At 45.5% G+C, this 26,057-nt stretch overlaps 1 protein-coding gene across 1 annotated transcript in view; it reads left to right on the top strand.

Moving 5' to 3' along the window:
* Positions 1-26,057, top strand: part of STX8 (syntaxin 8) — a 252,235-nt gene that overhangs the window by 38,762 nt on the left and 187,416 nt on the right. The window contains exon 5 of the mRNA XM_042916483.1: positions 13,034-13,158. Coding sequence (XP_042772417.1) covers positions 13,034-13,158 — 125 coding nt within the window. The remainder of the gene's footprint in view (positions 1-13,033; positions 13,159-26,057) is intronic.

Genomic DNA, 26,057 nt, shown 5'->3' with positions numbered 1-26,057 from the left:
GGCGTAGCGGCAAATTAATTCTCTCCCTCCTTTCCCTCCAGTAACTAGCGTGAACCAGCTCCATGGTTTTCCTCCAGACACTTACCTGTATGTAGACAAATATTTATAAATATATTTACGTACATATGTGTTTTCCTCCTTTTTCTTTTTTGATGAAGACAGAGTTGTAACTCTACATATGACTCTGTGATTTACCTTTTTCATTTAAATCTGGCAAGTCTTCCAAATCAATAGATCTAACAAATTCTTTGTTTTTATTTTTTAAGAGAGAGAGAGAGAGAGCAGAGTGAGCACGAGTTGGGGAGGGGCAAAGGGAGAGGAAGAGAGAATCGTAAGCAGGCTCTGCGCTGAGTGTGGAACCTGACGTGGGGCTCGATCTCTCGACCCCGGGTCACGACCTGGGCGGAAATCAAGAGTCAGATGCTCAACTGACTGAGCCACGCGGGCGCCCCAACCCATTCTTTTGAATGGCTACCTTGTGCCACAATATACATGCGCAGTGATTCCCCAACCACTTCCCCACTTGATGGTTCCTGGTTGCCTCGTACTTCGCCATGTTAGGGAAGGACAGCAGTCGGTATCCATAGTGAACGTGGCTTTCGTTTCGGTAGGACAGAGGCCCTGAAGTGGGGCTGCTAGCCTGAGGGATGGGAGTCCATGCTAGTTAGCATGCTGGGTCTGTTTCTGAAAGTCCCCGTGCCTCCCATGTCCCTCCCATGTTTCCCTAGAACTGGTTGGGTTTTATTGATCTGATGGGTGAAAAATGGGATCTTGTTTTGAATTGCAGTCCTTGGGGCGCCTGGGGGGCTCAGTCGGTTAAGCATCCGACTTTGGCTCGGGTCACGATGTCACTGTTTGTGGGTTCGAGCCCCCCGTCGGGCTCTGTGCTGACAGCTCGGAGCCTGGAGCCTGCCTCGGATTCTGTGTCTCCCTCTCTCTCTCTGCCTCCCTCTCCCTGCTTGTGTTCTGTCTCTCTCTCTCTGTTTCTGTCTCTGTCTCTCTCTCAAAAGTAAGTAAGCATAGGGGCGCCCGGGTGGCTCAGTCGGTTGAGCGTCCGACTTCAGCTCAGGTCATGATCTCACGGTCCGTGGGTTCGAGCCCCGTGTCGGTCTCTGGGCTAATGGCTCGGAGCCTGGAGCCCCCTTCCGATTCTGTGTCTCCCTCTCTCTCTGCCCCTCCCCCCGTTCATGCTCTATCTCTCTCTGTCTCAAAAATAAAAAATAAACTTAAAAAAAAAAAGTAAGCATTAAAAAAAATTTTTTTTTTTTAAATTTTTGAATTGCAGTCCTCAACCTCTGGTATATTGGTGACTTTTGGTGGAAACTTAAAAAGATTCCCTACCCCTGCTTGTATTCATTTCAAATTATAACGACTGTGTAGGAATTGAAAAAAGAGGAAATTCCAGTCTATGAAGAAGCTGGGGGTGGGGGGAGGGAGAAAGCAAGAGTCACCTACATGTACTGTATCCTAAGTTACTTACGTTGATTTTTCTTTTAAAAAGCTGATTAAATAGTTTCCAACTTGGACTTTTTAGAAGTGCAAATGTGTAAGAAACTGAAGTATTTTCTCATTTATTGAAAAAGGTTTTTGGCACCTGGGTGACTCTGTGGGTCGAGCGTCTGACTCTTTCTTGACTTTGGCTCAGGTCATGATCCCAGGGTCATGGGATTAAGCCCCACATCGGGCTCTGCACTGAGCTCAGAGCCTGCTTAAGATTCTCTTTTTCTTTCTCTCTCCCTCTGTTCTTTTACCCTGCTTGTGTGCACTCTCTCTCTCTAAACATTAAAAAAATATATATTTAAAAAAAGGGGTTTTCTATTTCTCTCTCCCTTCCCTGTTTCAAACACTTGGAGATATTATTTGAGCCTGAAGAGAATCTTCAGGGGTAAGAGAGGAGAAGCCAGTGCCAGTTTGCAGATGGGGAGACATCCTTAGAGAATCCGTCGTGCCCGAAGGGAATGAATGGGAGAGAAGGAGCTAGAACTCAGGTCTCCTTGTCCTCTGCTGTAGGTTTTGTCTCTTGGGCCTTTTCTCTCTTGATTTTGGTATGCTACCATGGCTGCCTTGTAGAGACCCCTCATTCGTTTGTTTCTCACTGGCCTTGGGTACTTTGTCCTTCTTCCGGATCCCTGTACGTAACACGCAGCGTTCCCTCCGTACGTTCAAGCCATGTATTGCTAACTCTGCTTGTGGTAGGAACGAAGGGTTTGGTATTCCAAAACCTGGGTTTGAATTTTGACTCCCACTCGTGTTTTGTAAAAATGCAGATCACCCCAACTCCACAAAATATTGTGAGGGCCACATGAGGTAAATGCAGGTGAACGCGTATGTTTACGCCTTTGTTACGTGCCTTTGTGAACATTACTGACCACGTGCTGCCACTGCTCTCAGCAGAGGGGGATCCAAAAATGTCATGCCCTTTGGAAAGGCCTTTCTATCCTGCACGAAGCAACGAGAGAACAGTACCATGATAGTTGATAAGTAAGTGCTGAATCGTGTGCTGTGAGCCATAAATGGTGTAGGAGATAAGAAGAGAGAGAGACCGGGAGGGGAGGTTGAGAAGAAGGTGGAAAAAAGGAGCCCTGAGACAGCAGTTGCAGAGTTAGTAGACTTCACGTATTTTCTCTCTGACTTGGGTCTTCTCTCAAGCCCTCCCCTTTTAGACTGATAGTTTCCGTAAGAGCCTCCAGATTGGTGCCCAGCTGGTCGTAGAGATACCTAGCTGAGGGTGCTTACGGATTTGTGGGCCCTGTCCCCAGAGAGAAAGTGAAAAGCACCATTAAGAGCACGGGTGCCCATCTGGAGAATTGGAGCTTTTAGATGGGAACGAGATGAATCGATACAATTAAAAGCAAGATTATTGAGGTGGGAATGATAACTGTGTAGTTGGTTCTTGGCTTTTGTGCGTCTTGGGCATATACACATTTTCATTGCCACGCTTAGATGTTCTTTTAACGCCAGATTAGCATTTTTGCCCATCAGCGGACAAGTACAGATTTCCACTACTATCAGTGGTCCTTCTGCCAGCTAAGAATTTCATGGTATTAACACCTGTACTTTGTCGTGGAAAACAGCGTTAATTGACGGGATTAAGGGGCAACATAGTAGAGTTGAGACGAAGATGGGCATCAGTGTCTGTGCCAAATGCCTCAGTGCAAATCGTTAACCTCCGTGGGGCGCCCGTCGGGTTCGTCCTTGAAGGGTGCTTGGTCGTGAAGAACAAAGTGGGGGATGTAGGGCCCTTGTTATTGAAACAACAGTGTCAAGAGGGCTCAGTTCTCACAACAGAATCCACCCCCCCCCTCCATAATATGTAAGCATATGTTGACTTCTGCTCATTCTGTTTGTAAACATGTGTTCACGAGTGCTTTGTGTAATCGCCGAAGGAGCTACTTCTAGATAAATGGCGGTCATTGCATTACTGAACATTTTGTAGTTGAATTGTAAGCACTAACCAGCAGGTGGCTCTCGGTCACCAGACATTTGGCCAGGCAGCTAATTCGTCTCCCTTGGAATTCTTCTGTTTTATGTGCCACCCTACGTCCCCCCTCTTCTACTCCTCAGGAGCTCTGACAATTGAACACGGAGGGTAAAGGACTGTTCCCCTTTGGTTTTGTTTTCTAGATTTGGGGTTGCTTAGATGACTCTTAGGAAGAGCACCCTAGGGTTTCTGAAATTTGGTTTGGAGGTCAAAATAATGACTTGTGATGACCTTTTCCACCCTGCATGTCTGTTCTTCTGCAAACTGTTTCATCAAGTTTTCAACTTGACGTTAAAACTTTTTATTGCTCAGTGTGCCCGCAGCGAGGAAGGAGAAAACGAGACTGGTTTAGGACTAGAAAGATCTTTGACTGCAGTAGATTTTTTAAATGCCATGGCAGGAACCTCCTAGGATGCTAGGTAAGAAGATACTTTCCTTGTTTGAGGTCTTATTTGTTCTGGACTCATACTCCAGAAAGACCGTTTGCTCAACTTAACAAAAACAATTGTTGTGTATTTGCAGAAGGCACGGTGTGAGGCATTTATTGTCCCCAGAGTATCAGCTCCATGAGGTCAGATATGTCTTTGCGTGTCTTGTTCCCTTCCGAGCCCCAAGATTAGAGCCCGACGCATAGAAAGTGCGCTCAGTGAGTGTTTGTAGGAAGGATGGACGGAGAGGGGCACGGGATACAGGAAAAGAACAGGACGGTCTCGGACCCAGAGAGATCGGCCATCTAGCAAATATGGCTGATGAAGTAGACATGGTTCATAGCCGTAGATCCTGCAGAAGCAGTTTTACTTTGGGGTTGGTCTTAGGAGCTATGTGCAAGTTTGAGAAAATTCTGGAAGGAAATAAAAACTTTCCCTAGGCTGTGTCACTTCTCCAAGTCCCACTATTCCACCCCCCCCCCCCCAAACCCCGGCCCCACGTTTGAAAATCTTTGTCCCCTGTATCCAGTCTGTTCACCAACACTTGGGGGGTTTTCCTTTGACTCAGTGTGGGAATTGTCCTGCTCTCCCCGTTCCCTCTTGTCATTTCCCTCACCCGGACCCCCGCCACCTTCCGCCTAAATTACACCAGCCTCCTGGCCCACCTCCCTGGCTGCGGCCTCTCCTCAGCGTAATCCAGTCTGCATATTGTTGCCAGATTTTGCCTCCCAAGAATTTATGTCAAAGAATCTATTTCTGATTGAAATTTGAGCCCCCAGGCATCTTTATACGCACAGAGAGAAACTATCAAGAAGAGTTCCGAGAAAGGAATTACACTTTTCATCCCGTGGTAGCGTTTTCTCATCTTTTGAGACAAGCCTAATTGCAAAGCCTTGCAGACTGTGCGTTTCACTGACACCCTAGAAATGGGGTCTCTGGGCCTACCTGCCAGCCTCTCTCTGCCCTGTGCATACACAGACACTGATACATACATGTATTTTTAGACAAAACCAACATTTTAGATAGTCACTCTGATGTCTTTCTGAGATGCTAAGAAAAGCTAAGGAAGACTACTTAGAATTCACTGCTTTTCAATTCTGTTTGGTCCATAAGAGTGCCCTCCCCTATGATTTTCCAGCAAGCTTCAGCCCCTTTGACTTGTCAGCAGAAAAACGTGAGTTGTCTGTGCACCGCCCCCCCCCCCCCCCCCCCCATAGTATCATCATTTAATCCAAAGCGTCATTTACTTTGGGGGATGGAAATGAAGTATTTTCATATCTTCAGAAGCAACTGTGAAACGTTTTGCTAAAATCTTTATAAGACAGATTCCCAACCTATTTATTAATGTCGTTTTTATCTCAGAAGTTCTAGATAAGTTCCATCTTGAAAGAATATGGGCAAAAATTAACCAATTTATTTAAAAAAAAATTTCAGTTCTGTCCCAAACTCAGAGATGTCGTATTTAGCACTTGGTTTCATTAACTTTTCGGAGGAGAAACGCTCCCTTGGTGTAATTCTGAAAACGGGGTTGAGCTGGAAGGTGTCTTCGTGAAAGAATTCTCTTTCAAGTGATATCCTCTCCATCTGCTTGAACAAAATCAAAATCAGTCTTTGCTCTGGAGTCTTGGAGGCCCACAGCAGTAGATGAAGTTTTGTTGTGGTTCTCTTTCCTTTTTTTAATCTCTCAAGATAGAGATGTTAAATACTCCTCTCATTTTGTCTCTCTCTGGCCTAAAAAGCTCAGTGGTTTCCTAGTTCTGTTTCATAAACATGTACTGAATGCCTGTTCTCTGGTATATTCCAAAGCCCTGTGTTTTTTTGTTTTGTTTTGTTTTGGTTTGGTTTTTTTTTTTTTTTTTTTTTTGCTACTAGGGATATAAACATGACTGTCATGTGGCCTCTTTCCTCGCAGAGCTCATAATTTAGGAAGGGAGACATATGAGTAAATAGCTAACTACAATCCTGCTTGATAAATGCCACGTTAGAGGTTTTGAACAAAGTGCCATGGGAGCTCCAGTGAGTGATTGATTCAAGGGAAGGGGGGGGTGGGGATGGGGATCAGGAAAGACCAAACAGGAGAAGTGACATTTGAGTTGAGCCTTAGGGGATGAATAGAATTTTGCCAGATGGACAAAGCGGTGGGGGTGGGGACCCTCCAGACTCATACAAAAACATGAGAGTGTGGAAGTTTGTGCCTTTGTCTGAGCAGCGGTGAGCGGTCTGTAGGGCTGAAGGAAGAGTAAGGGTATGGAAGGGGGTGTTGAGAGATGACGTGGCACAGATCCCTGGGGCCATGTTGTCGAGCTGAAACGTCCTCCCTGGCTTCTAGGGAGCCGGGATCGTTTTGAAACAGGGAAACGTCATGGCCAGATCTCTGGTTTAGAAAGAGAGTTCCAGTGGCAAAGCCCAAGGCGATTTGGATGCGGGTGACTGGGAACACGGGGACCAGTCACAAGCCTGAGGCCATGCTCCCAGGAGAGGTGATGAGGGTCAGAGGCAGGCAGTGCCCACGGGGGGTGGGATGGGGGCGCGGACGCCTTGGTAATCGATGAGATGGGGGAGAGAAGGGGCAAAAAACAAACGGGGGAAAGGGCTGCAGGACTGGGCATACGGGGCGGTGGGGTGGGGGCGGTGCTCACTAGATAGCGTGCCCAGGAGAACACGGGTTACGGGGTGAAGGTCATGGATTCAATTTTGGATACATGGGGTTCGCCGTGGAGGAGTCCCAAACAAAAAGGCGTAAATGCACGTAGAGCGCCTGCAGGAAAGTCGCAGAGGTGGAGGGGGGTCTGGAAGTCTTGAACACAGTGATTTTCAATCAGGACGAGCGTGGAGCGGGCCTCAAAATCCCCTGGATTTTGATAACCTGGGGTCTCGGCTGTGAATGTGCTGTTCCTCCCAGATCTACCCCCGGCTTCTGACCTTGCCCTGCTAGGGAGCGGAGCGCGTCCCGCTCCCAGCCCCAGTTAAGAACCCAGCACCATGATGACCCCAGAGAACGCATCCTGTTTCTTTCATACCGGGGCGCGCAGAGTGCGGGAGCACCTGTTACTTCCTGTTCTTACAGCCCACAGCCCCAGGGACAGACGGCATGGCCCGGAGAGAGACCACGCAGCAGGGGGAGAAGGACCGGACGGAGTGGCTGACGAACACTAGTGTGTAAGGGGCAGGTAGAGGACGAGGCACCTGCAGGTTACGGAGAGGCAGCTGCCAGTGGGAGAGAGTGGCCTGGAGGAGGCCAAGGGAGGGTCGCCGGTGACAAAGGAGGCCCAGCACGGGGCAGAGTGGCGGCGGGGCACGTTTGGGCAGCAGGGTCACGGGTGAGGAGAGTTTTGTAGGGCGGGAGCAGCAGTGGGACTGCAGTGGCGGTCGGGCCACCAAGTTCAGTTGATTTTTTAAGGAAACTTGGCTGTGGACCGGCGGATTTCCAGGATGGGGACAGTTAGTGCAGCCCGAAAATGACAGGATCCTGCAGGAGTGGGGATGAAAGGAGTGAGGACAGAGGCAGATGCATCACGGCTGCCTGCCCTGGAAGGAGTTCTGCGAGATGCGGCCTTCCAGATTCCACCCTCTCCCCTCCCGCCCCCTGCACACGGGCGGCTCACATCCCCTCGGCGTGTTCAGTCTCTCTTCCGGTGCCTTCCGTCCCTCCCTCCCCGTATCGCGGACCCTCACCCACTCTGCAAGGCCTTCTCGAGTCTCCCTACCCTCAGGAAGCCTTCCCCACGACAGTGCAGAGGACAGTCCGGGGCTCAGAGCACGAAGTGATGGGTCGCACCTTTAGCTCTGCCACTATGCGCGCCCTCCAGAAAGTCACTGGATGTCTCTTTTCCTTGGTCTTCCTGTCAGTAACACCTGCGCTGACCTATACCCAGGCTTGCGTATGACTGGAAGGGGACCGTGGATGTAAAATGCCCCTGAAATCGCAGAGGACAGCACCAGTGTGCAACGTTACCGTTTCTGGGCTATGCTTACTGATCTCCTGCATTCAGGGATGGTTTTGGCTGAATAAGTTAGTTCCCTCAACTTCGTTTTTTTTTTTTTTTTTTTTTTTTAATTTTTTTTTTTTTTAAACGTTTATTTATTTTTGAGACAGGGAGAGACAGAGCATGAACAGGGGAGGGTCAGAGAGAGGGAGACACAGAATCTGAAGCAGGCTCCAGGCTCTGAGCCGTCAGCACAGAGCCCGACGCGGGGCTCGAACTCACGGACCGCGAGATCATGACCTGAGCCAAAGTCGGCCGCCCAACCGACTGAGCCACCCAGGCGCCCCTCAACTTCGTTTTTTAAGTCACTGCCCATTAGGCCAGAACACTAAGGACAGTGTGACAAGCAAGCTAGCTTATAGTCCAGTGTGGGAGGGCAGAAAATAACCCACTATATCGTATCTGATAGATAGTTGTCTAAGTGCTATAGAGAAAAATCAGGTAAAATGAGGAGGTGGGCTAAGGATTTACAGGGAAGGGTACTATTTTAGATGCAGTAGTCAGGGGAGACTCTCTGAGAAGGTAGCATTTCAGCAGAGTCAAATGAAGTGAGGGGCCAAGGCCACGTCTCGATCTGGAGGACAGCAGGTGCCAAGGGCCCGAGAAGGGAATGTGTTCGTTGTGTTCTAGAAGCAGCAAGGAGGCTAGTGTGGCTTGTAGGTTATAGTAAAGACACTGCATTTTATGTGGAGGATGGTGGAGGGTGGGAACAGAAGCAGGAGACAGGGAGGGATACGGGGCAGAAGCAGTGACCAGACTTTAGATATGTTTTATTTATTTATTTATGTATGTATGTATTTATGTATTTATGTATTTATTTAAAAATTTTTTTTTATATTTATTTTTGAGAGAGAGAGAGCAGAGAAGGGGCAAAGAGAGAGAGAGGGAGACACAGAATCAGAAGCTGGCTCCGAGCTGTCAGCACAGAGCCTGACGCGGGGCTCGAGCTCAAGGACCGCGAGATCATGACCTGAGCTGAAGTCGGACACTTAACTGACTGAGCCACCCCAGGCGCCCCTTAGATACATTTTAAAGGATTCGCTAATGCAGTAGATGCCGTAGGGTGTGAAAGAAAAGAGTCAAAGTCGATGCTGAGGTTTTGGGCCTGAGCCAATGGGTCAGGCGTGGTCTTGAACTGAAATGGGGAAAATCCGTGGCGGGCGGGGTGGGGGAAGGAGAATGGGTGTTTGTGGGCAAGTGTCGTCTTCTTCTGGTTAACAGTGCCTTCGTGTGTGGCTTGTTTCTTTTTTTCAATTTGATCGTAAGTGCTTTGAAGGCAAGAATCCTGTCGGAAACTCTTTCATGTATTCCTTCTGGCCCAGGAGAGTACTGAGTAAAAGTAGGCATTGTTCCAAACGTCAAGTTGAACGTAAAACCTCACGAAAAGGAGGTCAGGTCTTCCACGTACAGTGACACCTGTGATCTTACCTGCTCTTGTTGGTAAAGGCTGAGTTTCCCATTGGACTTGGGGTATCAACACAGTATAAACGCCAAGGGGAGAGACAAAGTTCAGACTTGAACTTCCAAACTGAAACTTACCAAACTTCCAGAACTTTGGAATCAGATAACCCAGGAAGGAGGGCATCGGGGAAGAATTTTTACTTCGGTGCACCTTGGCCAATGGCGCTGCAGGTGACGGTTGATTTGTCGGACTGTGTGAGATCAAGGCCAACACCGGTCTTTCAGTGCTCAGCGCTTCATAGGTCAGCATTCGGCCCCGGGAGATCTTTCCTGTACGCGTGCTGGCTGATCTGAGTTCGATATTAATGTTGAATTGGGCCCATGTCATGCTGTATTCTCTAATACATGCCAAGATATATTATATAAATATAGTTAGAGGCTATAGCTCTAATTCGTTGTTTTTGAGATTGCTACGTCAGTTTGATTACATCTCTTTTATTTTCTCCTTTAGTAATCTTTTTAATCTTTAAAAAAATGTTTATTATTTAAAAAATTTGTTTAAATGTTTATTTTTGAGAGAGAGAGCACGAGCAGAGGAGGGTCAGAGAGAGAGGGAGACAGAGGATATGAAGCAGGCTCCAGGCTCTGAGCTGTCAGCACAGAGCCCAACTTGGGGCTCGAACTTACAGAGCTGTGAGATCATGACCTGAGCCGAAGTCGGACACTTAACCGACCGAGCCACCCAGGTGCCCCTCTCCTTTGATAATTTGTAAAAATGTGCTCTCGGTGTGGCACGGGCCACCAGTGGGACATTCCAGCTTTAACTTCGGAGGAGCCATGTCTCCTATCAAGGCAGGTGCAGTGTACTGATCTGAGTGAGTGGATGCTTGTAGCTGGTGACAGATGCACTGTGAGGTCACTGTGTGTGTGTCTGGCCCGTTGTCCTGGTCGTCAGTACTTGCTTTTCCCCAGGGATCCGCACACGGCATCCCGCATGAATCCTGTTGTGATCCAGAGCTGGTGCTGGTGCACGAATCGGGGAGTGTGCTTTGTAAACTCACTCTTCCTTTCCTTCTCCATTGCTTTCGTTACACCATCTCCAGTTAGGCGAGATGAATGATTACTCCAGGGAATAAATCCAGAAATCTTGACGTCTTAGATACTTGGGGCCAACCAGGTAAACAAAGTAAGGCTTTAAGGGGACACACCTGCTCTTTGAGAAGGTGGAAGCAAGCTGTCCTTGGGCTCGGCATGTTTGTGCCCTTGAGCAGAGAGGCCAGCTCTGTGTTTAAGATCTTAGTCCAAGGCCAGTGGTGGGGGAGGGGGGAAGACAGTGTCTGGATGGCTCAGTCGGTTAAGCATTCAACTTCGGCTCAGGTCATGATTTCACGACTTTGGCTCAGGTCATGATCTCACGGTTCGTGGGTTCAAGCCCCGTGTTGGGCTCTATGCTGGACAGCTTGGAGTCTGAAGCCTGTTTCTGATTCTGCATCTCCTTCTTTCTCTTTGACCCTCGTCCACTCTCCACCCCCCGCTCAAAATAATAAATATACATTAAAAAAAAAAATCTCTTCTTGGGTGCCCAGGTGGCACAGTTGGTTAAGTGTCCAACTCTTGATCTCGGCTCAGGTCATGATCTCATGGTCCGTGAGTTCGAGCCCTGCATCGGGCTCTGTGCTGACAGCTCGGAGCCTGGAGCCTCCTTCAGATTCTACGTCTCCCTCTCTCTCTCTCTCTGCCCCTGCCCCACTCACCTCTGTCTCCGATATAAGTAAACATTTAAAAAAAGATTAAAACTTAGTGCGAGGAATCAAAACTTTTCTTCCGGTTTTGCCTCGGTTCGTTTCCCATAACATACCACCTTCTTCTCTAGGTTTCAGAGTGCTCAACTAAAACTGAAGGAGAGGTAGGCTTTTGGGGGTCCACTCATCTGTTCAGAAATCAGCCTTCCGTGTGCCCTGTGTATGCAGCTCATTGAGTGGTAACATGACACTTGTTACCACGTGTTGAGTGACTGTTACCTTCCAAGAACAGCGTTATACACTTTCTGCACATTTCACACTTGTGAAATCAAGGCCAACACTGGTCTTTCAGTGCTCAGCGCTTCATAGGTCAGCATTCGGCCCCGGGAGATCTTTTCCTGTACGTTTCCCACCAGAATGGAAGCTGCACCCATAACAAGAATTTCTGCTTGGTAAGAGCAGAGATTTTGGTCTGTTTTTCCTATATTCTATTTTTCCTTCATTCCCATGGGCAAGAACAATGCCTATGCCATAGTTGGGTACAGAATAAGTGTTTGGTAAGTGGATTTAAAAAAAATTTTTTAATGTTTATTTATTTTTGAGAGGAGAGACAGAGAAAGAGCACGAGAAGGGGAGAGGCAGAGTGAGAGAGAGGGAGACACAGAATCGGAAGCAGGCTCCAGGTTCCGAGCTGTCAGCACAGAGCCCGACGCAGGCCTTGAACCCATGAACTGTGAGATCATGAGCTGAGCCGAAGTTGGACGCTTAACCGACTGAGCCCCCCAGGCGCCCCAAACGGATTGTTTTATATACTCCCCAGCAGCCTCTGAGGTGGAAATTGCTGTCTGTATCTGCTGGTAGGTGGTGAAGCTGAGATCTGATTATCTGGTACTCGCTCTGTGCTGGAGAGCAGCCTGCTGTCCTGTCAAGGGTGCGACTTCCGGTTCCTGCCTTGTACCTAGTAGGCAGGAGGCTTACCCACATCAAAGGTTATGGGGTAGCAGTGATTTCCAGGCAAGAGGAGAAACGTGAGAAGTGACGGAGAAGCCAGTGGCCGCACGCGCGTCGTCCGGGGTTACGATCGCACGCGGCAGGTCCTCGCTGCCCGTTAACCACCATCGCGACTGCTAGTTCGGTTATATCACCGTCGTCGTGACCATCAGTTTTCATAAATCCCAGGAACCCAACTCCCAGATGAATGACTGTTCACGTCTGGGTTGAAATGGTCACAGGTGGTTCCACAAACAGCACCGCCCTCGTGGCTTGGACAGAATGTGGGGACAGGGAAGGCAAGCCTTGGGATGAAAATCCTACAAACACGGGGACCGAGGCTGAGAATGCGGGTTCCCTGTTCCCGGATGGCAGGGTGACCGATATGCCTGGTTTGGCAGGGGCGCGTGGGCTTTCTAGGGTGAGTAAAGATTAAGATTGATAATTCAGGATTTGTTCTGTTGTGAGTGTTATCATACGTTCGTGAGCTTGGATTTGAAACCCTCTGTGTGTTTCTGTCTGTGAGCAACCGCATCCCCTTGCATAAGGATCCTGTGGCCCTGTTTTAATGTCATCATCTGTGGTGGTGGCAACATTTGCACCTTCTTGAGAAATAGCATCTGTGCCTTTGGTGTCATGTAGCCTGGGAGACAAACTTTGTCCTAATCAAAAGGCCACTTCTATGTGGCCTTGTGTTTTGGAAATTTAAGACCCTCGTTTACGATTATTGACTCAAACGTGTGTTGGAAGATTGGTAAGGGTCTTATGTGCTGCTTTAAGCTCCTTAACGGGCTCTAATTCTCCGGGGGACCAGGCCTGTGCCTTAATTCGTCCTCAGACCTCGTCCAGCACTGAACACAGTTGCTGGCATTGAACTAAGGACGCAGTAAATTGTGGTCGAATTGCATTTTCAAAGCACGTGAGGCTCACGTCTGCGCTTGTGGGAGTAATCTGCAGCAAAGCTCTGTTTTTTGAGTTATGTAACGCATTTGATCTCGTTCCTAGGTCCAGCCTGATGACTGGAGGGGCTAAGCGAGGAGTACCCAACCCTTGGCTCTTCGAGGAGCCAGAGGAGACCAGAGGCCTGGGTTTTGATGAAATCCGGCAACAGCAGCAGAAAATTATCCAAGGTACTGGACACCCCAAGAGCGTGGGGTCGGAAACCTGGTCAGAATTTTACCCCTGCCTTGAATGTTCCTTACAGCCATTGACGATCACAGGGGAATCAGTGCTGGTCTTTTAAAGCTCTTGGCAATTTTGTGCCTCAGGACACCCAAGGAACAGACAGATGGTGTCATCCATCAAGGTAGCCCAGGGAAATAATGATTCTCCCCTGGGAGAGAGCGTGCACGGAGCTCTGAATCTGATAAAACCGGGTGAATCAGAGACATGTGCCCACCTCCCTTTACTCTGTGATGGGACTCGTTCTCCAAACACAACACTCCCATCTTCTTTTTGCTTTTCTTTTCTTTTTTTCTTTTCTTTTCTCTTCCTGTCTTCTCTTTTCTTTCTTCCTTCCTTCCTTCCTTTCTTTCTTTCCCGTCCTTCCTTGCTTTTTCTTTCTTTCTTTCTTTCTTTCTTTCTTTCTTTCTTCCTTCCTTCCTTCCTTCCTTCCTTCCTTCTTTCCTTTCCTTTCCCTTCCTTCCTTCCTTCCTTCCTTCCTTCCTTCCTTCCTTCTTTCTTTCTCTTTCTTTCTTTCTTTCTTTCTTTCTTTCTTTCTTTCTTTCTTTCTTTCTTTCTTTCTTTCTTTCTTTCAATTTGAGACAGAGAGAGAGAGAATCTCAGGTGCAGAGCCTGTGCAGGACTGGACCCCATGATCCTGGGATCATGACTTGAGCTGTAGTCAAGAGTCAGATGCTCAACCGACCGAGCCGCCCAGGCACCCTTCCCATCTTTTTCTTACACAAAATGAGTCCATCTGGCTTCTTGTCTTCAAGTTCATCTTGCCCAGTGGCTTTTAAGCCTAATTATTTTTTTACATTCTTCTATTTTTTTTTTTTTTTTAATTTCAGAAGTAATGCATGATCGTTGTAGAAATTTCAAACAAGCCTGGGATGTATAAAATGGGAAGCTTTCTTTATTACTTCTCCAATCTCAAAACTGTAAACAGATGAGCATATATTTCCTCAGGCTTACTTGGTATAAGCACACACATATTTTTATGTAAGTGAGATCATGATAGGGGTAATGCCATAGCTCTGACTCTCTTATTTAATGTGTGCAGTAGACCTTTTCCATGTTCCTGTTTTTGTACATGGTTTTTCTGTATTACAGATATGCTATTCTTTCTAATTCCTTTTAAGAACAGTTTTATCGAGGTATACGTGACCTGTCCCAGGTAGCACCTATTGAAAATGTATGATTCAGCAAATTTTGACACACATATGACATCTTTTATCACATTTCTCCCCAAGTATTTCATGTTTTCTATGCTCTTATTAATGGTATTTTAACATTTCTGTTTCTGATTGTTGCTAGTGTATAAAAGTACAACCGATTACCTATATCGATCTTGGATCAGTCAACTTTGCCCAACTCACTAATTTGTTAAAAAGCTCTCTAGTAGAGCGTGTGGGATTTTCTATACTAATGGTCATGTCTGAATCAAGAAATTTGACTTCTTTCTTTTCAAAGACTTTGTTTTTTTTAGAGTAGTTTCAGGGACATAACAGAAATGAGATGAAGGTACAGAGAGTTTCCATGTAACCCCTGCCCCCAGCCATGCAGTCTTCCCCCACATCGACACCCCCACCCCCCACTAGAGTGGTGCGTTTGTTACAATTAAGCTACACTGACACACCGTCATTGCCCAAAGTTCATGGTTTATCTTAGGGTTCACGCTTGGTTTTTTGCATTCGGTGGGTTGGGACAAGGCTATGGTGACATGTATTCATCATTAGATTATTTATACAGTATTTACACTTCCCTAAAAATCCTCTGTGCTGTACTTACTGATCCCCCCTCCCTCCTCAACCCTTAGCAACCTCCAATCTTTTTACTTTCTCCATATTTTGCCTTTTCCAGAATATCATATATTTGGAATCATACAGTATGTAGACTTTTCGGACTGGCTCCTTCATTTAGTAATATGCATTTAAGTTTCCTCTATGCCTTTTCATGGCTTGATAGCTATTTCTTCTTAGTGCTAAATAATATTCCACCGCTAATGGACTCTAGTGGATACACAGCGTTGAAATACAGGTGGGCAATGTTAAGCAGAGAGAAAGAACCAAAAAGAAATTGTAGAGATCAAAAACACTGTAACAGAAATGAAGAAATGCCTTGATGGGTTTTTAGTAGACTGCCCATGGCCGAGGAAGGAATCTTTGAGCTTGAGAATATCTCAACAGAAACCCTCCTAAAGTGAAAAGCAAAGAGAACAAACACTGAAGAAAGAAAAAGATGAAACTATCCAAGGACTATGGGAGGACTATAAAAGGTATAACACAGTTTTGATGGGAATACCAGAAGGAGAAGAAAGTGAAAAGGGAGCAGAAAAATATTTGAAACATCACTGAGAATTTTTCCAAAATTAAGGTCAGGCTCCAAACGACAGATCTAGGAAGCTCAGAGAGTGCCAACTAGGACAAATACCAAAAAAAACTACCCATAGTCAGTCCCTTTCCAAACTACAGAAAGTCAGAGATAAAGGAAAAATTCTAAAAGAAAACAGGAGAAAAAATACCTCACCCATAGAGGAACAAAGGTAAAAATTGCATCTGCTTCATCTACAGTGACAATGCAGGCACGAAGGAAGTGGGGTGAAATTTTTATTTTATTTTATTTTACATTTATTTTTGAGAGACAAAGAGAGCCAGAGCACAAATTGGGGAGGAGCAGGGAGAGAGAAGGAGACACAGAATCCAAAGCAGGTTCCAGGCTCTGAGACATCAGCACAGAGCCCAACACGGGGCTCAAACTCACGAGCTGTGAGATCATGACCTAAGCCGAAGTTGGACACTCAACCGACTGAGCCACCCAGGTGCCCCGTGGGGTGAAGTATTTAAAATGTTGCGAGAAAAAACCCACAACCTAGAATTTTGTACCTTGTGAAATTATCCTTCAAAACTGAAGGAGAAATCATGACTTCCTTAAACAAACAAAAGTGGAGGGGATTTGTTGCCAGTAGACCTGCCTTACAAGAAATGATTTAAAGTTTCTTTAAAGAGAAGGAAAATGATACAGATCTGAAACTTGGGTCTACATAACAAAAAGAAGAACACTGAAGAAGGAATAAGTGAATTCTTTAAAAAAAAAAAATCATTGCCATACCCACGGGCCATGTAGGTTTTCTCCTATGTAATCTTGGAGTTCTCTAGTTTTGTGTTTTACATTTAAATCTGTGATCCATTCTAATTTGTGTTGAAAAGTGTAAGGTCTGTGTATAGATTCACTTTTCTTTTGCGTGTGAATGTCCAGTTATTCCAGCACTGTTTGCTGAAAAGACTATCCTCGTGCCATTGTATTACCTTTACTGCTTTGTCAAAGGTCATTGACTATGTGGGTCCATTTCTGGGCTGTCTGTGCTGTTCCATTGATCTATTTGTGTATTCTTTCACCCAAACCACAGTATCTTGATTATTATGGCTTTAGAGTAAATCTCGTGGTCGGGTAGTGTCAGTTTTCTTGTTTTGTTCTTCTCCTTCTTCTCCTTTTGAGTCTTTTGCCTTACCATATGCATTTTAGAGTCAGTTTGTCAATACCCACAAAATAACCTGCTGGGATTTTGATTGAAATTGCATTGGACCTATAATATTGAGGGAAACTGACATCTTGACAATAATATTGAGTCTTTCTGTCCACATCCATGGAATGTGTCTCCTTTGGTTCTTTTTTGATTCCATTCATCAGTTTTGTAGCTTTCCTCATATAGATCTTGTCCATATTTGGTTAGATTGTACCTAAGTACTTCATTTTGAGGGATGCTAATGTAAATGGTATCGTGTTTTTAATTTCAAATTCCACCTCTTTGTTGCTGGTTTATAGTAAAGTAAATGGCTTTCGTATATTAACCTTGTATCCTGCAACCTTGCCATAGTTGCTTATTAGTTCCAAGAGATTTTCATCAGTTCTTTTGGATCTTCTGCATGCATGATCATACCATCTGCAAACAAAGTTTTATTTCTTTCTTTCCAACCTGTACATATTTTCATGTGTTGTCTTGTCTCATCTGATGCATTAGCTAGAACTTATAGCATAGTGTTGAAAAGCAGTGGTTGCCGGGGGAGGGGGGGGTGCGGACATCCTTGCCTTGTACCTGATATTAGTGGGAAAGCTTTAGGATTCACACCATCAAGTGTGATGTTAGCTCTGGGGATTTTGTAGGTATTCTATATCAAGTTGAGGAAATTCTCCTCTATTCCTGGTTTACTGAGAGTTTTTTATCATTAGTGAATGTTGGATTTTGTGAAGTACTGTTTCCGCATCTAGTGATATGATCATGTGATTTTTCTTTTTTAGCCTGTGGATATAATGGATTACATTAATTGATTTTTAAATTTTTTTAATGTTTATTTTTTTTTGAGAGAGAGAGAGAGGTGGGGGGTTGGGGCAGAGAAAGAGGGAGACACAGAATCTGAAGCAGCTCTAGGCTCTGAGCTGTCAGCACAGAGCCTGACGGGGGGCTCGAACTCATAAACCATGAAATCATGACCTAAGCTGAAGTCGGATGCTCAACTGACTTAGTCACCCAGGCACCCCACATTAATTGATTTTTAAATGTTGAACCAGGCATGCATACCTAGGATAAATCTGATTGTGGTATTATACATTCTTGGATTTGATTTGCTAATATTTTTTTGAGGATTTTTATATCTGTGCACATGAGTGATACTGGTCTGTGTTTTTCTTTTCTTGTAATGTCTTTGTCTAGGACAAATGGTGGCCTCAGAAAATGAGTTAGGAAGTATTCTCTCTGCTTCTGTCCCCTGAAAGAGATTGTAGAGAATTGGTATAATTTCTTCCTTAAATGTTTAGTAGAATTCACCAGTGAACCCATCGGGCCTAGTGTTTTCTGTTTGGGGAGGTTATTGTTAATTCAGTTTCTTTAATAGATATAGGCCCATTCAGATCATCTGTTCCTTCTTGTGTGAATTTTGTCAGCTGTGTCTGGCAAGGAATTGGGCCATTTTATCTAGGTTATCCAGTTTGTGGCATAGAGTTGTTCATAATATTCCTTTATTATCCTTTTAATGTGCATGAGATCTGTAGTGATGTCTGCTTTTTTCATTTCTGATATTAGTCATTTGTGTTCTCTTTTAGTTACAGGCTTATTGATTTTATTGATCTTTCAGCAAACCAGCTTTGGTTTCAGTGGTTTTTCTGTTACTTCCTATTTAAATTTCATTGATTTCTCTTCCTTTATTGTTTCTTTTCTTCTGCCTACTTGGGATTTAATTTGTTCTTCTTTTTCTAGTTTTCTGAGGTGTGGAAACTTAGACTGTTGATCATATATATATATATATATATATATATATATATATCTTTTTTCTAACATATGCATTCAGTGCTATAAATTTCACTCTATGCACTGCTTTTGACATATCCCTTTAATATATAAGTTGTGTTTTCATTTTTATTTAGTTCAAAATATGCTTAAAGTTCCCTTGAGATTTCTTTTTGATCATATGTCATTTAGAAGCATTTATTTAATCTCCATGTATTTTGGGGTTTTTCCAGTAATCTTTCTTAAAAAATTTTTTTTTAATGTTTATTTATTTTTGAAAGACGAAGAGACAGAGCGTAAGCTGGGGAGGGGCAGAGAGAGAGGGAGACACAGATCTGAAGCAGGCTCCAGGCTCTGAGCTGTCAGCATAGAGCCTAGCCCAGGGCTTGAACTCATGAACCTGAGATCATGACTTGAGCCAAAGTTAGATGCTTAATGGACTAAGCCACCCAGGCACCCCCTTTTCTTTTAATTTTTGTGGTTTTACTTTTTCAATTCAGTCTGGACGCCTTTTATTTCTTTTTCTTGTCTCATTGCACTTGCTACAGCCCCTGGTACAATGTCAACTAGAAATGGTGAGAACAGATTTCCTTGGGCTTGTTTCTAATCTTAGGGGGGAAACATTTGTTTGGAAGCTAGGTGTGAATTTTTCTGTATTTGGTACTAAGTATTTTTGTGTTTCTAGGAATATTCTTGAGGTTTTTTGTTTGTTTGTTTGTTTTGTTTTTTTCCTAGGATGCAGTCCAGTTATTTGGGTATTGTTTTGTAAGGTGGACCAGGACAGTGTTTATTTTAGAGGAGGGGTCGGCAAACCATGACGTGTGAACCACATCTCACCCACCATCTGATTTTGTGTGCTCTACAAGCTAAAAATGGTTTTTCCACTGTCCATAGTCAAAAGAAGACGATTTCATGACTCGTCAAAATTATATAAAATTCAAAGGTAATGCCGTGTCCATAAATAAAGTTTTATAGGAGCACAACCATGTTCATTTATTTATGTATCATCTATGGATTCCTGCTACAGGGGCAGAGTTGAATAGCTGCACTGGAGACCATATAAACCACAGAGCCCCAAATGTTGACTCTCTGGCCCTTTATAGAAGATGTTTGCGGACTCCAGTGTAGAGGCGGTCTAGCCCACTATAGAGCTGAAAGCACTCTGAGTCCCCCGATGCCCCGTAAATCATGAGGCCACCTGGTCGGTGGGAATAGGGACTGTGTTCCAACCCAGTGTGAGCTCAGAGGATCATCCCCTCTCACCCTTTCAGGCGGTTCTTTCCCCAGCCTTGGATAGTCTCCTCACGCGCATGTCCTGGTTACTGCTCAGCTGAAGCCTTGAGGTGGACCCCGTGCAAACCTCCGGAGATTCCGTTTGCGCCGCTCTCTCCCCTCTGTGCTGTGCCCTGCGCGCTCTTACCACCTTGACCTAGTTGGATGCTCCTCCGTGGAGAGATGCCGCCAGGTTCCATCTGGATGCCCTCCTCCCCGCGCCGGGCGATGTCTGGGGCAGTCCTAGACCTCCTCTCATTTGCTTTGTCCCTCAGGGATCACTGTCCTTCATTTCCTGATGGCCGTGTCTCTCCTGAAACTGTTGTTTTGTATATTTTGCCTGTGGTTTGGTGTTTGTTTGTTGTTTTTTTGTTTTCTTTTTTTCCCCCCCAGTTGTTTCAGGCCAGAAGTAAATCAGGCCCCTGTCAGCCCCTCTTGGCCGGAAGCAGAAGTCTCCTTCCGTCTTGAACTCCCTTTCCACAGTGAGTTTATCTAGCAAAAGGAACCCTGAGCCTCCCCGATGCCTTTAATTCCCTGTACTTCACCCACTATCATGTTTGGAAGCAAAATGAACGGTGCAGGGCGGTGTGGCTTTGCGCGCAGCAGGGCCATTCATTCGTAGTGCTTTATCCTTCGGGATTGACGGACCCTGAAAGGGGCGTCTTGCAAGCCAACAGGAATGGGTTTTCCGGCATTGTTGCTTCTTTGCCGAGAAAAGCTGCTTCCAGCCAGGAGAAGTGTCCCCTGTCACTGGGAAGGTGCCACGTGCAGAGATGGTGGGAGGTCAGGCAGGAGAGGATGCCACCTGCAGGTTTTTGTGTTGGTCCCCGAAGCGGAGAACACCCTTACTGAGATGCCCGCCCTTTGGAAGCCCGCTGGCCTTTGGGGTATGTTGGAGGGGTAGGGACGGGTCGGGCAGAAAGAGTCGAGGAGCCATCTCCTACCCTTACCTTGGGGTTTGGGAAATGCTGTCTTCCTCTTTGCTTTCCTAGCAAGCGGTTTTACAAGGAGAAGCACAAAGACTGAAAGCGATCTTTACATAAAACCCTGCTTCGCCTTTTCTCTGCCCGAAGAATCTTGGGGATGCGCTGAGGTTGCCATGGTTTTGCTTCCTTGCCAGGTCCTGCACCAGATAGAAATAAGGGACCATGAAGGGTCATTTCTAACTTCCTTCCGCCCACGGAATCCGTTAGCCTTTCTGTACTTTTGTCGACCCTTAGAAACACTTTGAAACGCATCCCACAATAACAGTTTATCGGTAGAACTGAGACTCAAGCAATGAATGCTTTCCTTTCCTAACCTAGATCCGAGGCCTCATTACAACCGGTTAGCCAGGCTTGGCTTCTGTGCTGCATAAGCAGTAATTTAAGGCACAAATAGATGTTAGGCAGAAGATGGGTGAGGGGCTGACAATAACCAAATCACCTCGAAAACCCGTGAGATGAAACAAAGGAAGGCGACCTCTCGGCTAGCTGAGACCCTTGTCTCTGAGTCACATGGCAGACCTTGAGGAGGTATGAAGCCTCATTCTACTTTACTCAGGGGCTCTCGTCGTGCGGGTTTCTTAATCCCGTCTCTTCTCACCTTTGTTCCGTAGATGTTCTTTCTAGATTCTAGCAGGAGAGTTTGCACTCCTTCTGGACGTCTGTGTTCTTAGGTCTCTTGGTATCGTCATGTGAAATAGCAGTGGGGAACGTGGCTAGCCGGACTGGCAAACCTTGGTAGCTGATCTTTGAACCCTTGCAACCACAGCTTCAACAAAACTAAAAATATCTACTCTTTGGGGCGCCTTGGTGGCTCAGTCGGTTGAGCGTCTGACTCTTGATCTAGGCCCAGGTCGTGATCTCACGGTTCCTGAGTTCCAGCCCTGCATCGGGCTCTGCGCTGACAGTGCGGAGCCTGCTTGGGATTCTCTCTCTCCCTCTCTCTCTGCCGCTACCCTACTTGTTCTCTCTCTCAAAATAAATAAATAGCGGCCCCTGGGTGGCTCAGTCGGTTGAGCGTCCAACTTCGGCTCAGGTCACGATCTCACAGTTCGTGGGTTCAAGCCCCACGTCAGGCTCTGTGCTGACAGCTGGGAGCCTGGAGCCTGCTTTGGATTCTGTGTCTCCCCTCTTCTCTGCCCCTCCCCTGCTCACATGCTCTCCCTCTCTTTCAAAAATAAATAAACATTAAAAATAAATAAATAAGTAAATAAACTTAAACAAACATCTACTCTTAGGACTTGCTCTGGGAGTTTTCCCAATGTAGTAATTAACTTTCTGCAGCATATCCACTATCCCCATCTGTCCCACTTCCCCTTATCCAGGGACAGTACCTCCTTGCATCAAATGTGGGAATCCCCAGTGCCTCTCTCTGGGCCCTGGACAACCCAACATCAGCTACCTTTCCTACTACCTAAACTCAAGAGGACTACCTCGTATTGCCCGCAAGCCTTTGCGCGTGTCTAGCAGAGACTAGCGCTTCCTTGCACAAGCCTAGTGGGCCCTCTGTGTCATTCCTTGCTTTAAGCATATTTATTAAGTATATGCTCTGTGCCACCAGTTGGGCTCAGAACTGGGGCAAAAGTACAGGATAAAGAAGACACAGCCCCAGCCCTTGGGCCCTTGTCACGCGCTCGGGCGGGGGCCTGAGATTGCAGCTCCTAGGAATATCCCTCTGTTTTATTTACTTGTTAAAGTATCGGTAACTTTTTGCCGTGGACGATTGCAAAACTATCTAAGTAGAGAGGGTAAGACAATGATCCCATTCTGCCCATCAATTGCTTCAGTAGTTAACAATGCATAACCAATCTCGTTTTATCTATATGTCTACCCTCCTCCCTCTCCTGCCCGTCACCTGGATTTTTCTTTTAATTCTTTAAATTTTATGTTTTTTTGAATGTTTAGTCATTTTTGAGAGACAGAGACAGAGCACAAGGCACCCCATCACCTGAATTATTTTTGAAGCAAAAACTAGGCATCGTATCATTTCAACCGTGGATATTCTGGAACATATCCCTAAAGTATGTTTGCAGAAGATAAGGACCGGTTTTTTAAGAATGTAACTGCAATGCCACTATCACCCTTAATAAGTTAATTGTAATTCCTTAATATAATCAGATATCCAACGTTCAGACCTCCCGGATTGTCCCATGATGGTTTTGTGTGTGGGTGTGGTTTTGTTTTGTTTTGTTTTTTAGATCGTTCGATTCAGGATCTGAATATATGTATGGACATTGCAACTAATTGATACGTCTGTTAAGTTTCTTTAATAGATAGGTACTTTTGCCAGCTCTCTCTTTCTCCCTGTGCAATTTCTTTGCTGGAGAAGTAGGGTCATTCGCCCTGGACTTTCCCAGTATCTAGACCTGCTATTTGTAACCCCATATATTGTTTAACGTCCTCCTCTGCCCCACATATTTTCTGTAAATTGGTAGTTAGGTTCAGCGGGCTTGATCAGAATCGGGTTTGTTATTTTTGGCAAGAATTCATCATGCTGATTGTCCCTCTCCGGCCCACAGCCACCAGATAGTCCTCCCACAATTACAAGATGTTCCGTTAGAGGATGGTTTTTCAGAATGTCTAAAGATAGGAAGCATCCAAACACCTAATTATTCCAGAGGGATTTTCAAAACAATGAGTGTATTAGTTTTCTGTTGCCACTGCAATAAATTTGCACAGACTTCGTGACTCGGTGTACCGATTTGTCAGTTTATGGTTCTAAAGGTTAGGAGTTCAGAACAGATCTGACTGGGCAAGATTAAGGCGTTGGCCGGGCTGCTTCCTTTCTGGGGGCTCCAGGGAAGAATTCATTCCCTCACCTTTTCTGGCTTCTAGAGGCCACCCATGTCCCTTGGCTGACAGTCCCCTTCCTTGGTGTTCAAAGCCTACACTTTGCAACCCTCCGACCCTTCTTCACAGCTCCCTCTGAGCGCAGCTGGGAAAGATTCTCTGTTTTTAAGGACTCACGATTACATTGAGCCCACCTGGATAATCCAGAACATTCTCCCATCTCAAGTTCCTTAGCCTTATTCACATCTGCAGAGTTACTTTAGCCATGTAAGGTCACGTATTTTCAGGTTCCAGGGATTGGGATGAAGACATCTTCAGGGGGCCGTTATCATATATATGTATATGTAGCCCGGTGCTCCTACATTTTTAAAAATTCACACCATTGTAATGCTGACAGATGATTGGGAGAGTGTGGCATGTTGCAAATGATTATGGTATCAGGGTGACTTGGGCTATGTGATGGGGGGCAGATTACGGTAATGAGCTATGAGCGTGACGTTAGCGTAGGTTTGCACGCCTCTGCATCATTGTGTGGGTCTTGATTGTATAAAATGAGCAGCAGCATTTTATCTTGGCTCATTGTCTCTCAGGTAACTGTGCCACATCCCCTTAGAAATGCTGTGGTAAGCCGGGAGATGCTCGGGTCATCAGGATGGTCAGTGACACATACACAACCATCTCCATTACCTGGACCTTCTGTGTCTTGGGAGTATGGACAGCACTCTAACATAGTGAGGAGGTGCTAAGTTCTTGCACAAATGATCCGAGTGGCGCAGAATTTTTAACCCTCGTTCTGTTTTGCGTTAGCGAGATAACCTTTCTGCAGTTAAGTCAGACGGTGGGTGAAGGTTGAAAGAAAAGAGGGAGGAATAGGTTTTTTCATTCGCAATCCATGTCTCTACTAGATAAAGAGACTTCAGGACTTTAATGATTCTTTTCCTAATTGGAACCGTGGAGGAATCTCCTTTCCTCTCTTGAATTGTTTTCCCTTTTAATCCAGGCTGACACTTGACCCTTGGTCCTTCATATAGATTATTCTTGGGATGCATTTGGAATCTTACCATAACATCGGTCATCCTATAGTGGCGCTAGGCCGATGATAGATTTAACTTGGAGGCCATCCAAAAGGTTGTTACTTAAGACCAAAAGGACCTCATTGTAAAGTGATTTTTGCTATAAAATGGTCCCTTGGAACAATCCCTGGAGATGGCAGGTCATTTGTATAGTTAAAAACATACATAGTGTCAAAAAATGTTACTAAGGGGTCCTTACCTCACACCATTAGTTCAAATAAATTCCAGATGAATTAACAAGTTAAGTGTCATGGCTTAATTCCCTGAAAAGACTAGGAAAAAAAATAAGTAAATGTCAATGTGATCTTGGGTGAGAAAAGACCTTCGTGATTCCTGCTTTTGTAGATCACGCTTCTCTGTGAAGCAGTCGTTGAAAAATCCCCATCAGCAAGTCAGGCCGCACATGGCACGTTGCCCTCATCTGGCATATTGCTAGGGTAGAAAGAGCCATGAGACTCAGCCCCAGAATGTTCTTCCCAAGGCACCCGAAAGCAAAGTAAAAAAGCTCAAAGAGATGGCTAAAATTGCCTAGTTAAAAAACAAAACAAAAGAAAACAAAGAAACAACATCACATTTTAAAGACAATATCTAGAGTGACTTGAATTCTTTTATCTTTAAAATTTCAGAATCTAGAAAAGTAATACATCTTTACGTTTAACACAAACTATTTTTTTTACTATTTTGCTCTGCATCGTTTTGCTATATATTTTGCTATTTTACTCTATATCGTTTAGCATCCTGCTTTTTTTTTTTTACTTACTGACATATCATGAACTTCTTTTAACATCAAAATATTCCTGTATAATATCATTTTTAGTAGCTATTAGTGTTTTCCTTATGAATATACTGTATGTTTTTAAACAAATCCCCATGTCTGGGCATTCAGTAGTTTCCAGGGTTTCGCTATTAGAAACGTATCAGTCTGGATCCAATCAGGAAAAAGAAATTTGAACGGGGAAAGTTGAATGTTTTATTAACCAAAGGGGATCAGAGTAATGAGGCAAGGAGACAGAAATAGCAGGCGTAAGGTGCAATCACAAACTCTCGGACTGAAATCGAGTGTCCTAGGAAGCACCCCACACCCCCGGGACTGAGGTGTGGGGGTCGCTGCGGTGCTGAGCTGGTGGAACTTGCCGGAAATCTGCCCTCTGGGGCGCCAGGGAATACTGTCCTCATGGCAGTGTTGAGCCGGAGGTATTCTGTTACGAAACGGCCCAAGGTGGGGGTGTGTCGTAAGAAGTTGCCGGTCTCTTGGTGTTGCTGTGCACGGGCTCGTGGCACAGAGTGGGCTGGAGCCAGGAAGCCGAACGTTGTCCTCCCGCGGTGTCTCCGCGGTCCTGTCCATTGACAAAGCTGGCAAAGGAAAAGCTACTTAAAGGACCCAGGTGTATTTTCACTGCACAGTCAAAAAGGGTGAGGTTGGGGTTCAGAGGCAATAAAACCGATAACCAGCACAGGAAACGTGT

The sequence above is a fragment of the Panthera leo genome, chromosome E1 (assembly GCF_018350215.1).
Source record: "Panthera leo isolate Ple1 chromosome E1, P.leo_Ple1_pat1.1, whole genome shotgun sequence".
Lineage (NCBI taxonomy): Eukaryota > Metazoa > Chordata > Mammalia > Carnivora > Felidae > Panthera > Panthera leo.
Note: the sequence above shows the minus strand (reverse complement) of the source record. Positions and strands in the feature narration are given on the sequence as shown.